This window comes from Gracilinanus agilis, chromosome 2, assembly GCF_016433145.1.
Source record: "Gracilinanus agilis isolate LMUSP501 chromosome 2, AgileGrace, whole genome shotgun sequence".
Classification (NCBI taxonomy): domain Eukaryota; kingdom Metazoa; phylum Chordata; class Mammalia; order Didelphimorphia; family Didelphidae; genus Gracilinanus; species Gracilinanus agilis.
The window spans coordinates 530105172-530117606 of NC_058131.1; the positions used below are offsets into that span (position 1 = coordinate 530105172).

At 40.0% G+C, this 12435-nt stretch overlaps 1 protein-coding gene across 1 annotated transcript; it reads left to right on the forward strand.

Moving 5' to 3' along the window:
• Positions 1–8363: 8363 nt before the first annotated feature.
• SRP14 (signal recognition particle 14) lies at positions 8364–12396 on the forward strand. The gene is made up of 5 exons (XM_044662219.1): positions 8364–8606; positions 8821–8893; positions 9935–10047; positions 11349–11381; positions 11953–12396. Exons 1-5 carry the CDS (start codon positions 8583–8585, stop codon positions 12040–12042), a joined length of 333 nt encoding a protein of 110 aa, XP_044518154.1. The 5' UTR covers positions 8364–8582; the 3' UTR covers positions 12043–12396.
• The last annotated feature ends 39 nt before the right edge of the window (positions 12397–12435 follow it).

The following is a 12435-nucleotide window of genomic DNA, read 5'->3' on the forward strand; positions in this document are numbered from 1 at the left end:
AACAAATGGATAATGAGAGACAGATGATCGAGATGGACAGATGGATGGATAGATAGCTAATTTACCAAGTGCCTACTATAAAAATTAGTGTTCTAGATACTGTGCTAAGTATTGAAAGAAATAAATACAAATAAGCAAAACACTTTGTCACTGTTCTCAAGGAGCTTCTGTTCTAATAAGGGAAGATAATGTATAAAGAGGTGCTGGAAAGGATAGTTACAGATGGATGGATGGATGGACAGATGAATGGATGGATGTAGGGATGGATGGTTGGAAGGAAGGATGGATATATGGGTGGATGGATAGATGGATCAATGGAGGGAAGGGGAAGAAGAATGAAGAGGCACCTGGCCATTGACTGGACAATAGGTGCAAAAGGAAGCAAGCCTGGGTCTTTCCTGAAATGGAGAATTTTCTTGAAATACTCTGCAAGGTAGGTACTATCATAATCTACTTTATAGTTGAGGAAACCGAGGCAGACAAATGTTAAATAACTTGCAGGGGGGTAGGGGCAGCCAGTTGGCTCAGTGGATAGAAATCTAGGCCTGGAGATGGGATGTCTTGGGTTCATATCTGATTTCAGATACCTCCTAGCTGTGTGACCCTGGGCAAGTCACTTAACCCCCATTCCCTAGCCTTTACTGCTCTTATGCCTTGGAACTAATACATAATATTGATTCTAAGACTTCTGCCTTTAAAAAAAATCATTAAAAAAAACTAATTTGCCCAGGATCACAGCTAACAAACCTAACGTTAGGGGCTGGATTTGAACTCAATGTCTCCTTGCCTCCAAGCCTGGTGGTCCCAGTCTAATGCACCATTTTGCTGCCTGAAAGACCTGAATTTATCTCAGATACTTATTGTGTGGCTCTGGGTAGATCACTTAATATTTTTACACCTCAGTTTCTTCAATTGCAAAATAGGGGATGGAAGAGGGTTGAACTTAATCTTTAAGATTTTTTCTAGCTCTAAATCTCTAATCCTATGAAGAAGTTGGAGTTACGAGTTAGAAACAATAATAATTTTATATAGTTTTATATAGTCATCGATTTCACAACCACCTTTGGATGTAGATACTATCATTATTCTTGACACAAATTTAAAGATGAAGAAACTGAGGTTCAGAGAAATTAAGTAAGTTGGCTCTGGCCACTTGTGGCCGCTGGTGCTGAGTGTGGAGTCAGGAAGATGAGTTCAAATCCAACTTCAGAAACTTATTAGATGTTTGACCCTGGGCAAGTTACTCATCTTCTATTGGCCTCAGTTTTCTCAACTGTAAAATGGGGTTAATAATAACACCTACCTCGCAAAGTTCTTGTGAGGGTCAAAGGACATAGTATTTGTTTAAAAAAAAAAGTGCTTAGCACAATGCCTGGTGTATACAGTAGGCATTTAGTGAATACTTGTTTCCTTGCTCCTTCCTTCACAAAGCTACTCAGAGATGGAAACTGAGTCAAGATCTTCCTGCTTCCAATACTAACACTCTGCCAACTACTCTTGCTGTCATATGATCATAGCAATTCTTTGAAAACAATTTTTTCAGTAAACAAAATTCATTTTCTCTTCTCACTTTCCCCTTCTTGTCCTCCCCCTGCCCCAAAAAAAAAAAAACAACCCTGCAAACCCTTGTAACAAATATGTAGAATGAAGCAAAACAAATTCCGGCATTGGCCTTGTCTAAAAACATACAGATCTCATTCAGTACCCTGAGTCCATTCCCTCTGTTCAGAGGTGGGTAGCAGATATTGGGAGCATTTCCAAGTGGAACTTGAAATTCCCTTTTCCTGTAGAAAGGCATAATGGATGCCTCGTTTCTCTAGCGTAGTTCAGCTGTATCACAGTTTAAATAGACTTTTGTGGGTTGGCCTGGAAACCAAGCAACACTTCTCTGTGACATTGTTTCAATGTAAGATGTGCTAAATTTCTGGAACAAAAGCCATTCAGAAAGCTGGAAACTTGCTCATATTTGAAAAAATTATGAAATTCAATCCTCTAAATTTCCTTTTAATCTTACAGTGGATGAGGATCACACTGAAAAATGAAAGCCACACATAATCCCCAAGCTTTTTTCTTTTTTTTTTTTTAGCTTTTAGCATAAATCTCATCCTTCAAAAAATGTATACGTTGGTGCATAAGTGGCAACACTGATTTTAAATTTTGTGTCTTTTTTTCCCTATTTGCTACAGATACAAGTAAGCAAGAAAGTAACCTAAAACTATCCAGAAACATAAGGAGAAGACAAGAGAGTGCGTATCTGTTCAAACTAGATACTACAGTAGCTTCAAGCTACTAAATCTTAAAACTGTACTAAGTCTTTTGGGACACTGTGTTTATGTAAGATATGAAATACATAATCTCTAGGAAACAAACAAAAAGGTAGAATTTTAAATCTACATTCTTCAGTTGGGATGGATAAAAATACCCCAAATATTCAGTTTTTGTTGTTCATTTGTAAATAACTCTTGGTAACTCTATTTGGGGTTTTCTTAGCAATGGTTTAGCCCTTTCCTTTTCTTAGCAGTGGTTTGCCCTTTCCTTCTCTAACTCATTTTACCAATGAAGAAACAGAGATAGAGTGAAGTGACTTGCCCAGGGTCACAAAGCTAGGAAGTGTCTGAGACTAAATTTGAATTTAGGAAGATAAGCCTTGATTTGAACTCAGAAAGATATGTCTTCCTGATTCTAGGCCTGGTACTCAATCCACTGTAACCTTGCTGCTTTATATACATGCTATTATTAATAATAATGCAGACTAAAGTTAGTGTTTTGGGCAGCCATAATCACACTATTGAATATTGAAGCTGTAGTCAACAAAAAAATTTAAGTATTTTGAACTATTATATGAACTATTATTCAAGCAGATCTCTCCTGTCTTGAACTGTTTATTTATTGTTATTTAAAAAATAATTCATATCTTCTGTCCTCAAATCAATATTGTCTATTGGTTCCAAGGCAGAAGAATGGTAAGGACTAAGCAATAGGGGTTAAATGACTTGTTCAAGGTCACAAAGTTAGGAAGTGTCTGAGTTCAGATTGAACAGTTTATTTTTTTAAAAATAAGAATCTAGGACTTAACTGATATTGAGATTGGATTTGATCTGTCTTTCCAGTCTACCAAGATGTTTTGGGGTTCTAATTCTGTCATCTAGCAGATGACATCTCTTTTCCTGTTGTGTCATTTATAAATTGAATGAGTGTCTTCATTCAAGTAATTGATAAAAATGTTGAATAAGACAGGACAGAGGTCAGATACTTAAAATGTTGAACTAGACAGCCCTCCCAGTTAATATGAACTCATTAATCAAGGCTCTTGAGATATGGCTATTCATCCCGCTATGAATCCAGCAGACATTTCTTTGTCTTGTCCACAAATATATCAGAGAGAAGCTTTGTCAGATGTTTTCCTGACATCTCAATGGATTTAGCATATAAATCTCATTTCCTATCTCCTCTGCTCTTATTCAAACATTTCATTTGTCTCAGGCATATATATCCACTCAAAGTTCCTTTTATACATTCAATGCTTTTCTGTTGGAGCCTTCTCTTTAACAATTAGCAGTGTCTTTTGGCTAGAACACTTCTTTCCACTCAGATTAATATAAACTACAGGTACAAAGGGCAGCTGGGTGGCTCAGTGGATTGAGAGCCAGGCCTAGAGACTGGAGGTCCTAGGTTCAAGTCCGGCCTCGGGCACTTCCAGCTGTGTGACCTTGGGCAAGTCACTTGACCCCTATCGCCCACCCTTACCACTCCTGGGCTAAGGACGGTCCCTAGCCCGGATGAAAAAAGGAGGAGGGTTGGGCGTGGGGCTAGCAGCCCCACCCTGTAAAAACTACATCTGCTAAAGAAACTGCAACCTAAAGTAGGGGCAGCTGGGCTAGCTCAGTGGATTGAGAGCCAGGCCAAGAGACAAAAGGTCCTAGGTTCAAATCTGGGCTCAGACACTTCCCGGCTGGGTGACCCTGAGCGACTGCGTGACCCATTGCCTACTGGTTGTGGCCCTATGCTCCTAGAATGGAGTCCCAGGATAAAAAAAAAAAAAAAAAAAAAAAAAACAGGTACAAAGGAGAAAGAACTACAGAATCTTAGAATCAGGAAGTTCCTCATTGGTAATCTATTATCACTTTCTAGATTCCTAGATTTTCCATTCATCCTTTCTTGACTTGTAAGAGGGAAAAAAGTCAATTGTGGATAGATATTATTCCCTCCCCCTGCCCAACCAAAAAGACAGGTATTGTAGAATAAATAAGGGTTAAGATGTTAAAACTGATGGCAATGATGGTGATTTTACTAGTATGCTCTCTTCCCAGTATAAGGATTAAAATAGGGGTTTTGGCAAAATAAGAGAGCAGCATTTAATAATTTAAGTTTTAATGATAATATAGTAGAGTTGTAAAGTAACATTATCCTTTTAAGCCAGAGAAAATAAAACTTCTAGCAGCTTTTAACAATGAACAATTTAGCTTAATTACAATAAATAGTAAAAGAATATAATAAATGAATATAGTGAAGGAGAGAAATATAGAAATATATCTTATACCCTATAAATATACCTAAAATTCCTAATACTACCTCTGTCTTCTGAGGACAGTTTCTTCTGCTGGGCAAACATCAGGTCTAATCTAACCTACTCTATCAATAAATGATTCACTAACTACCTAACTCCCTAAAATAATGGATAGCCATTTACTCCTTCAATAATGGATAGCCACTTACTCCTTCAATCAGTTTTCTACAGCAGCCCAACTGTCAATAGTCAACTGACAGTGAATCCTTGCCTCAAAGATAGACCCCCTACTCTCTAGAGATCCCAGAGGCAAAAAACCCTTTAAAGGCTAAAGCCAAAAGCCCTCTCAGTAAGTTCAGGCCTGTTTTTATATTCTAGCAAGTAAATGCCAACCCACACTACCAGCAACCAACCTCCAATGACCAACTCACCCCCAGCAGCCAACTTCTCCGCAACTACCAAACCTAAGTGTCAGCAACTGACCCATCAACTGTTAGCAACTGACAGCCTGCAACTGACACTCCCTCATCAGGGGGCTTCCTGGTTCTACTTTCTGTTACTGTGTGCTGATTAATTCCTATACATCTCTATGGTAAGAGGACCTCCAGGTCCCCCATTAAATTAAAGAAATTAAAGATTTCCTTTTCACACCAGTAGTAGTGATAGTGATGGTAGTGATGGTGGTAAGACTATTTATAGAGATATAGGATTTTATATTTATAAAAGAAACAAAATAGATGCCCATTGATCAATGAATGCCTAAATAGATTGTAGTACATGTGATGGAATATGATAAATATAGAGAAACATTGAAAGAGTTACATTATCTGATACATTATTTGATCTCTTGCTCTCTCTCCCCCCTCTTTTCTTTCCCCTCTACACATAGACACACATACTTTTATTGGTGTTATTGTTCAGTCATGTCCAACTCTTTATGATGCCATTTGAAATTTTCTTGGCAAAGATCCTGGAGTAGTTTGCTATTTTCTTTTCCAGCTCATTTTCCAGCTGAGGAAATTTGAGGCCAAAAGGGTGAAGTGACTTGCTCAGAGTCACACAGCTAGTAAGTGTCTGAGGCCAGTTATATAAACTCAGGAAGATGATCTAGGCCTGCCACTCTATCCATTGTACCACCTAGCTGCCCTGTACAATAACAATAGAAATGGAAGAAATAAAATCAAGTGAATGTTGCAAAATTATGAAGAACAAGGATGGCCCCAAAGAAGAATTATGAAGAAGCAGCCCTACCCTACTCCTTTGGGGAAGTGGGAGGTCCATAAGTGTGACCTTTTGCAGGAAGCCATCAAAGCCTTTATGTTTAGTACAGCTAGTGAAGGATGGAAATTCCACACTCAATTTACCCTATGTGATTCTTTCTACAGTGACATTCACTTGCATTGAAACTATTGCAATCAACATCCTTATTCGGCCCCAGGGAGACACAGAAAAACAATACAGGTTCAAGGCAAGAAAAACCACAGTCACAAACTATCCACTATCCCAGAATAAGCCCCTATACAAACCCCCAGAGTATAGAAACTTTCCCTAGAATCAGCCCAGCACAAAACCAGCAGTTAGTGAGTTAATGCAAGTTTCTAAATTCCCCAGCAAGAAAGTACCTGGTCTGGGTTTGTTCCCAAACTCCCACAGACCAAGGAAACAGTGAAACACAAGGAAAACAGGGGAATGACAAATTAGCACAGAATCACCCTTCCAGAACTGCATTCTTATTAACCCTGTAGGAGAGAGAACAACCTCTGCAATTCCACTTGCATTCTGGTTCCTTTTAATTTCATTTTCACCATGCCATCCCACCTCCAGAGACCCCCCTCTGCTCTTCACAACCTTTGCATATATTTTCAGACTTTTTTTTCTATTGTAATTGCCAACATTTTCCTTTAAACATTTTATTATATGAAATAGCTTTTTGGAGGGGAGAGATGCCGGGAAAAATTTTGGCAATGTAGGAAACAAAAAATTATCAATGGAGATTTATTAAAAAGAAAAAATATAGAATATTAATAATTGCTAGCATTTATGTAGCATTTTAAGGTTTACAAGGCATTTTACAAATATTATATCATTTTATGCTGACAATAATCCTATAGATGAGGAAATTGAAGCAGAGATTAAGTGACTTGCCCAGGGTCACATAGCTAGATTTAAATATTAAGATGGATTTTAACTTGTCTTTCCAACTCTAAGTGTAGTACTCTATCCACTTTGACAGCTAGATGACAAACCTTAAGAGGACAACTACAACAGCCCCCTCATTTTCCAGATGAACATACTGAAGCCTAGGACCTAAAGGTCTCATCCAACGAAAGTTATACAAGCAATAAATAGTGAAACAAGGATTCAAACCTAGGTCTATTGATTCTAAACGAAGTACTCTTTCCACCATGCCATTTTTTTTTTTAGGGAGTTTTATGGTTAGGGGAGACCCGATTTTATTATAGGCAGAAGGCAAGTAGCTACTAAAAAGGGAAAAATTGATAGGAGAGATGAAAATTGATGGAGCAAAGAGCAGGAGGGTAAAGACTATGTTATTTTTCATCTTTGAATGCCTTGTACTTAACATAGTGCCTTGCACACATTAGATATTTCATAAGTGTTTATCAAATTGAACTGTTGGTTATCCCTGTTAGCACAACTAGACAGAAAAGCAATGACTAGAACCCAGGCTAGTCAGAAAAGTGTCAGTGGCACAAAATTCCCATGTATGATCTTTGAGGATCAAACCCAAAATCTGGTCAGGGAGGGTCCTTGAAGGAGGATAGGTTCTGTATGGGGCCTGGAAAAAGAGATGAGATTTCTCCTCATCTATTTCCCTTAGAGCAACTTTTCTTTCTCTTTCCATCTTATCCTCATTCCCACCCTCCTTCCCTCTCACCCCAAACTCCTCTCTTTTTCCTTTTCCTCTCCCCTTCTCCTTCCAACATGCTTCTTCTCTCCTCCGTACCTTTCTTCTCTTTCCCTTCCCTCTCCTGTCTATTCTTCTTCCTCTCCCTCTCCTTCCCAATTTCATCCCTTCCTCCTTGCCCTCCTCCATCCCCTTTCCTCCCTCCCCTTTTCCCTCTTCCCATCTCCTGCCTCTCCTTCTAAATGTTCCTTTCCTTCTCCTCTCTTTCCTTCTCTCCTTTTATTTCCTTCCTTCCAATTCTTTATTCTCCCCCTTTTTGTTGTTCCTCCTAGTCTTTTCCCCCAATTTCCTCGGGTCTTTTACTCTCCTTTTCCTTTACCACTCTTCTTCGTTCTTCTTTATCCTCTCATTCCTACCAACCTCACTTCTCTTCTTCCTTTCCCCTCCCTCTCCTGCCCAGCTATAACCCATCTCCTTCTCCTCCCTCTTTCCTCTCTTCATCCTTCCCTTCCTCTTTTCCAGCTCCTTTCCTTTCCATCTCCTCCCCGCCCCCTCTTTCTGTCTTCTTTCTTAGTTCCATTTCCCTCTGCCTTCCCCTCCTCTCGATCCCAGCTCTCTTCCTCTCTATTTCCATCTCCTCCTTTCCCTCCGTTCTCTTCTTCCTTCTTAGTTTCATCTTTTTTCCCACTTTTCTGGCATTTACCTGTCTCCTCCCACCTACCTTCCTTTCCATCTCTCGACCGTCCCTCCTTCTCTTTCTCTTTCCTCTCTTTACCGGCTCCCTACCTCCTCCATCTCTTCATTCTTTTTTCCTAGGTCTTTCTCCTCAGGCTCCATCCCCCTCTTCCTTCCCCTTCTTTTCTCCTTTACTTTTTCTCCCTCCCCCTCTTCCTTTCCTCCCTCCTCTCACTGCCTTTTATTCTCCCCTCTTTCCCCTTTCCCTTCCCTACAGTTTCCATTTCCAAAGGTCTTCCCTGCTTCTCTTTTCCTTCCCCTTTTCCGAGGGAGGAGCTTGGGGAGCGGCCCGGGACTTCAGAGTCGCGAGTCAAGGGGGCGTGGCTGACCGGAGTAGTAATACGAGGGGCGAGAACAATGGTTGGGAGGGAACAGCGGAAGTTCCGCCTCCCATGAGTGTCACTTCCGACTCCGGCTCCTTGGCTAGTGGTGACTGAGCGAGCGCAGCAGGAGGGCGGAGGAGTGTAGGTGGCGATGGTACTCCTGGAGAGTGAGCAGGTGGGGACCAGGGCCGGGGTTCGGGGGCTAGGTGGAGGCTGGGCAGGGAGGCTGCGGGAGGTGTAAGGAATGAGAAGAGCCGCTCTGGAAGGTCTTGGCCTGACCGGGCCGCGGCCCGGGACTGGGTCGGAGCCGAGCCGAGGATGGCTGCTCACTAGGGTCGGTATCATGGGGCCGCCTAACCGGAGTCCGGGTGGGGCGAATTGTTTTTCAGTTCCTGACGGAGCTGACCAGGCTCTTCCAGAAGTGCCGATCGTCGGGGAGCGTGTTCATCACCCTGAAGAAGTGTAAGGAGTGGCCATTGCCTCTGGAGGGGATGGGGTGCTGGGAAGGGTGCACGGGGAAAACTGAGGCACCAGGTTAGGCTAGCCTTGCTCTGGGATCTGGGTTAGGCCTGGCTGTGTGCCCTTGGGCTAGCGGCCTCTTCATCTCCCCGGACCTCATCTTCCTTATCTTTAAAGGGAGACATTTGGACTAAGTCCGAGGTTCTGTCTTGAGCCTATTTGACAGTTTGATAAAGGCCCTGAGCCCCTTCTCAGAATCCTGTTTTTAAACGCACAAAATACGTACATTTATGAAGAGAGCTAATTATATTTCAATACTTTACAAAATATATTAAAAATGAATCTACCAACATCAACCCATGGACCTTGGGAGAGGCACTCCTAGGCCCCATCTTAAAGATGATCTGCTCATCTCCGAGCCCTTTACAGCTCCAAATCCTCTGAGTAGAGGAGGAAGAGGAACTATTGACCTGGTTACCAGGAAGATGGAAAAAAGCTCTTGGTATTGGCAGTTCAGGAACTCCTGGACTGACCAGACCCATTCTTAGCAATGAGAGAGGCCCAGGAATGGTTCCAGGCTGTTCAGCCCCAAAGTTGTGCCTGGGTGCAAGCAGTTTTTTGTTTTTGTTTTTGTTTTTTTTTTCGATATGATTTCCCATGTTGAGCTGAAGGAGGATTGGTTAGTCCTTGCTAACTAATACCTAGTTTTTTCAGTCATTGATGGCCAGTCAGCATCCTTAAGTTCTTAACTTGGCCTCACAGGACTCTTGCTTGTCTTATTCTGCCTTTTTCTTTTTCTTTCTATTGACAGGATGCCTCTCAGGTCAGAAATTTGATTTTATTTTTTATAATTTCATTGACTTTATTTGATTCTGCCAGAAATTGAATTTTTTATTGCTATTGAGTAAAGAATCAACACTTCTGGCATAGTATAAGTATATTCCTGAATTAGAATGAGTATAAACCATATAATTTACTAGGATTCCAACCAGTCCTAGGATTTTTCTATTGACAAAGTTTTTTTGTTTTGTTTTTTAAATGCAGATGATGGTCGGACTAAACCCATTCCACGGAAAGGGTCTGTGGAAGGCTTTGAGCCTTCAGACAATAAGTGTTTGCTAAGAGCTACTGATGGGAAAAAGAAGATCAGCACTGTGGTAAGAAGGGACTAGGGAGCTAGGTCCAAGGGTAACAATGTTTATGTCTTAAAATTAGAAATATTCAGGATTTTAAGGATGGAAATGATCAGATCCATATTTTATGCTTGTTATACTTTTCAAGAATTGTTCAACTCTTAGTTATTCAGGGATCAATTAAGCAGAACACAAATTACAGTTTGATTGTTTTTCTGCTACCTCAGACTGCCAGAAAAGTGAGTAGAAAGGAAGGCAAGATGAAATTCCTCATTCCTTTTCCAAAAGTTTTGTCAGGAAATAGACTGATTTTTCTTGTCCTCAGGAGCAGTTAATAGAAAGATGGCACAAATACTCATTATGCTGCTACCTTGATGTATTATCATCAGCTTCTGAGTGCCTAATTAAGATTTCAGTTGACCTGTGCCCTTATTTTGCTTATGATAAAATACAGAATTGAATTGCTCTTATTGGTTCTTTTTTTTTCCCTAATAAGAAGGGTAGAGAGTGAGGCACTATAAGAGTTATTGAATGAAGAAAAAATTTTATTTTGCTGCACCATGATCTCTAATTCATTTAGTTATTAAGCTTACTGTGTGTAAAACTATAACTTTCTCCCTTTACTACCTCCAAATTACCATATTGAAAGGCTTGGTTTAATTTCATTCTTTTTACCTAGTACAAAATTCTGCTTTTTTATAGACTCTTGAGATTTTTTAAAAAATCAATTGAAAAGGAATGTCACGTGCCTAGCAAGTTGGCTTTACTCATTGGTTAGCATGGTAAAGTTGGTCTGTTTGAATTCTTTAGATTTCCTTACTCCATAGTACCTTTCTCTGAAGTATTTTGCATTTGTGTGTTAACAGTATTTTCCTTTTAAAGAAGAAACTGAAGGGACCCATTGGGACTTGTGCTAAAGGCAGGTTGCATGCGGGAAGGAGTTTTATTCCTTTTTGTAGTAGTACCTCCATACATTTATAGACTTTTGCTTCATATTCAATGATGAAACTATATGCTGTAGTGCAAGACTTGGGCTTCTCTAAGACCTTTTTTTCAATGAAAGGTGGAGAAGATTCCAAAATAAAACATTAGGAATCCACCTCTAAGCAAAATTGAAGGTTGAAGAGCTATTTCATCTTTAAACAAAATAGGTGAGGAAAGTTTTGCTTTGCACTTTTTCTTGTCCTTAGTTAGGGGATACTACTTAAAAAACAGGTCCATGAGGTAGGGGACAAATATTTTGAAATTTTGGGTTGTGCTGCCCCCATGAGGACTTTGATGGTTCCTTCATGGAGAGTAGAGGTAATTATTTATTTGTTTTTTAGGTGAGCTCTAAAGAAGTGAATAAATTCCAGATGGTAAGTTTCTGATGTTCATTGGATTTCCAGTTTTTTTTTTCAAGTAGAATTCAAGGTTAAATCTAAACATCTAACCACTAAAATAGTGAACTGGAGTTAATACTTTGTTTTACAAATGAGGCTGCCTGATGAGAATGATGGAATTGGGTATAGAACCTAGCTTTATCTCTTGCTTTTTTTCCTGTCAGATTTATCTGGGGTTTGATCAATACAAAGTTGTAAGTAACAAAATATAAGGAAAGTGCTTGGCAGGCCTTTAAAACACTATTATAAATGTCAACAATTACTGCTTGCTGGCTTTGCTGTGGAAATTGCATAATAACTAAATAAGGCCAGTAACTGTCTTGCCTAGGGCAAGAAGGGGATAAAAAGTTGCTGTAATAAAAAAGCAAGGGGATTGTCCTTCCTAGAACCAGAAGAAAGGTATGCTCTAGTATGTTACATTCTTCCTTTCTCCCTTGACCATTCTCTTATTTCCTCTACTGGATGACTTCCTTGTCTATAGAAGCAGGGGAGCCAGATCAACCATGCTACCTTTTCTACTGTAGGCTCTATGCCTTGTGTCTTTCAGGCCTACTCTAACTTGCTGAGAGCCAATATGGATGGGCTAAAGAAGAGAGATAAGAAGAGCAAAAACAAGAAGAGCAAAGCCACACAGTGAGGGGAACTTGGATTCCTGTTTTATTTCATCATCTAAATAGCTCTGAAGATGCTTGGCTGGGGATACTTGCTTTAAGGTGGAATGGCTTCATGTGAGGGGGAGGGAGTGTTATTTAAATGGAAGATCTTCATTCAATCCTGTTTCAGTTAATTGCAGATTTAATGTTTATAGGGGAAGCTTTGATTAAAAAAGACAGACCTATTCTAGTTATGTATGTATATACTATATGTGGCATCCTCCCAGCCTTGCCTCACCTCTACACGTTGTAGTATACCTGGCCTATGGTTTGTTGAAGTCACTTTAGCAACCTGTGTGAAGAGAGCATTGTGTTATTAAATCTATTGATATACCTTTCTTGATTCCCTTTACCTGTTGTTTTTTTTAATCACCTTT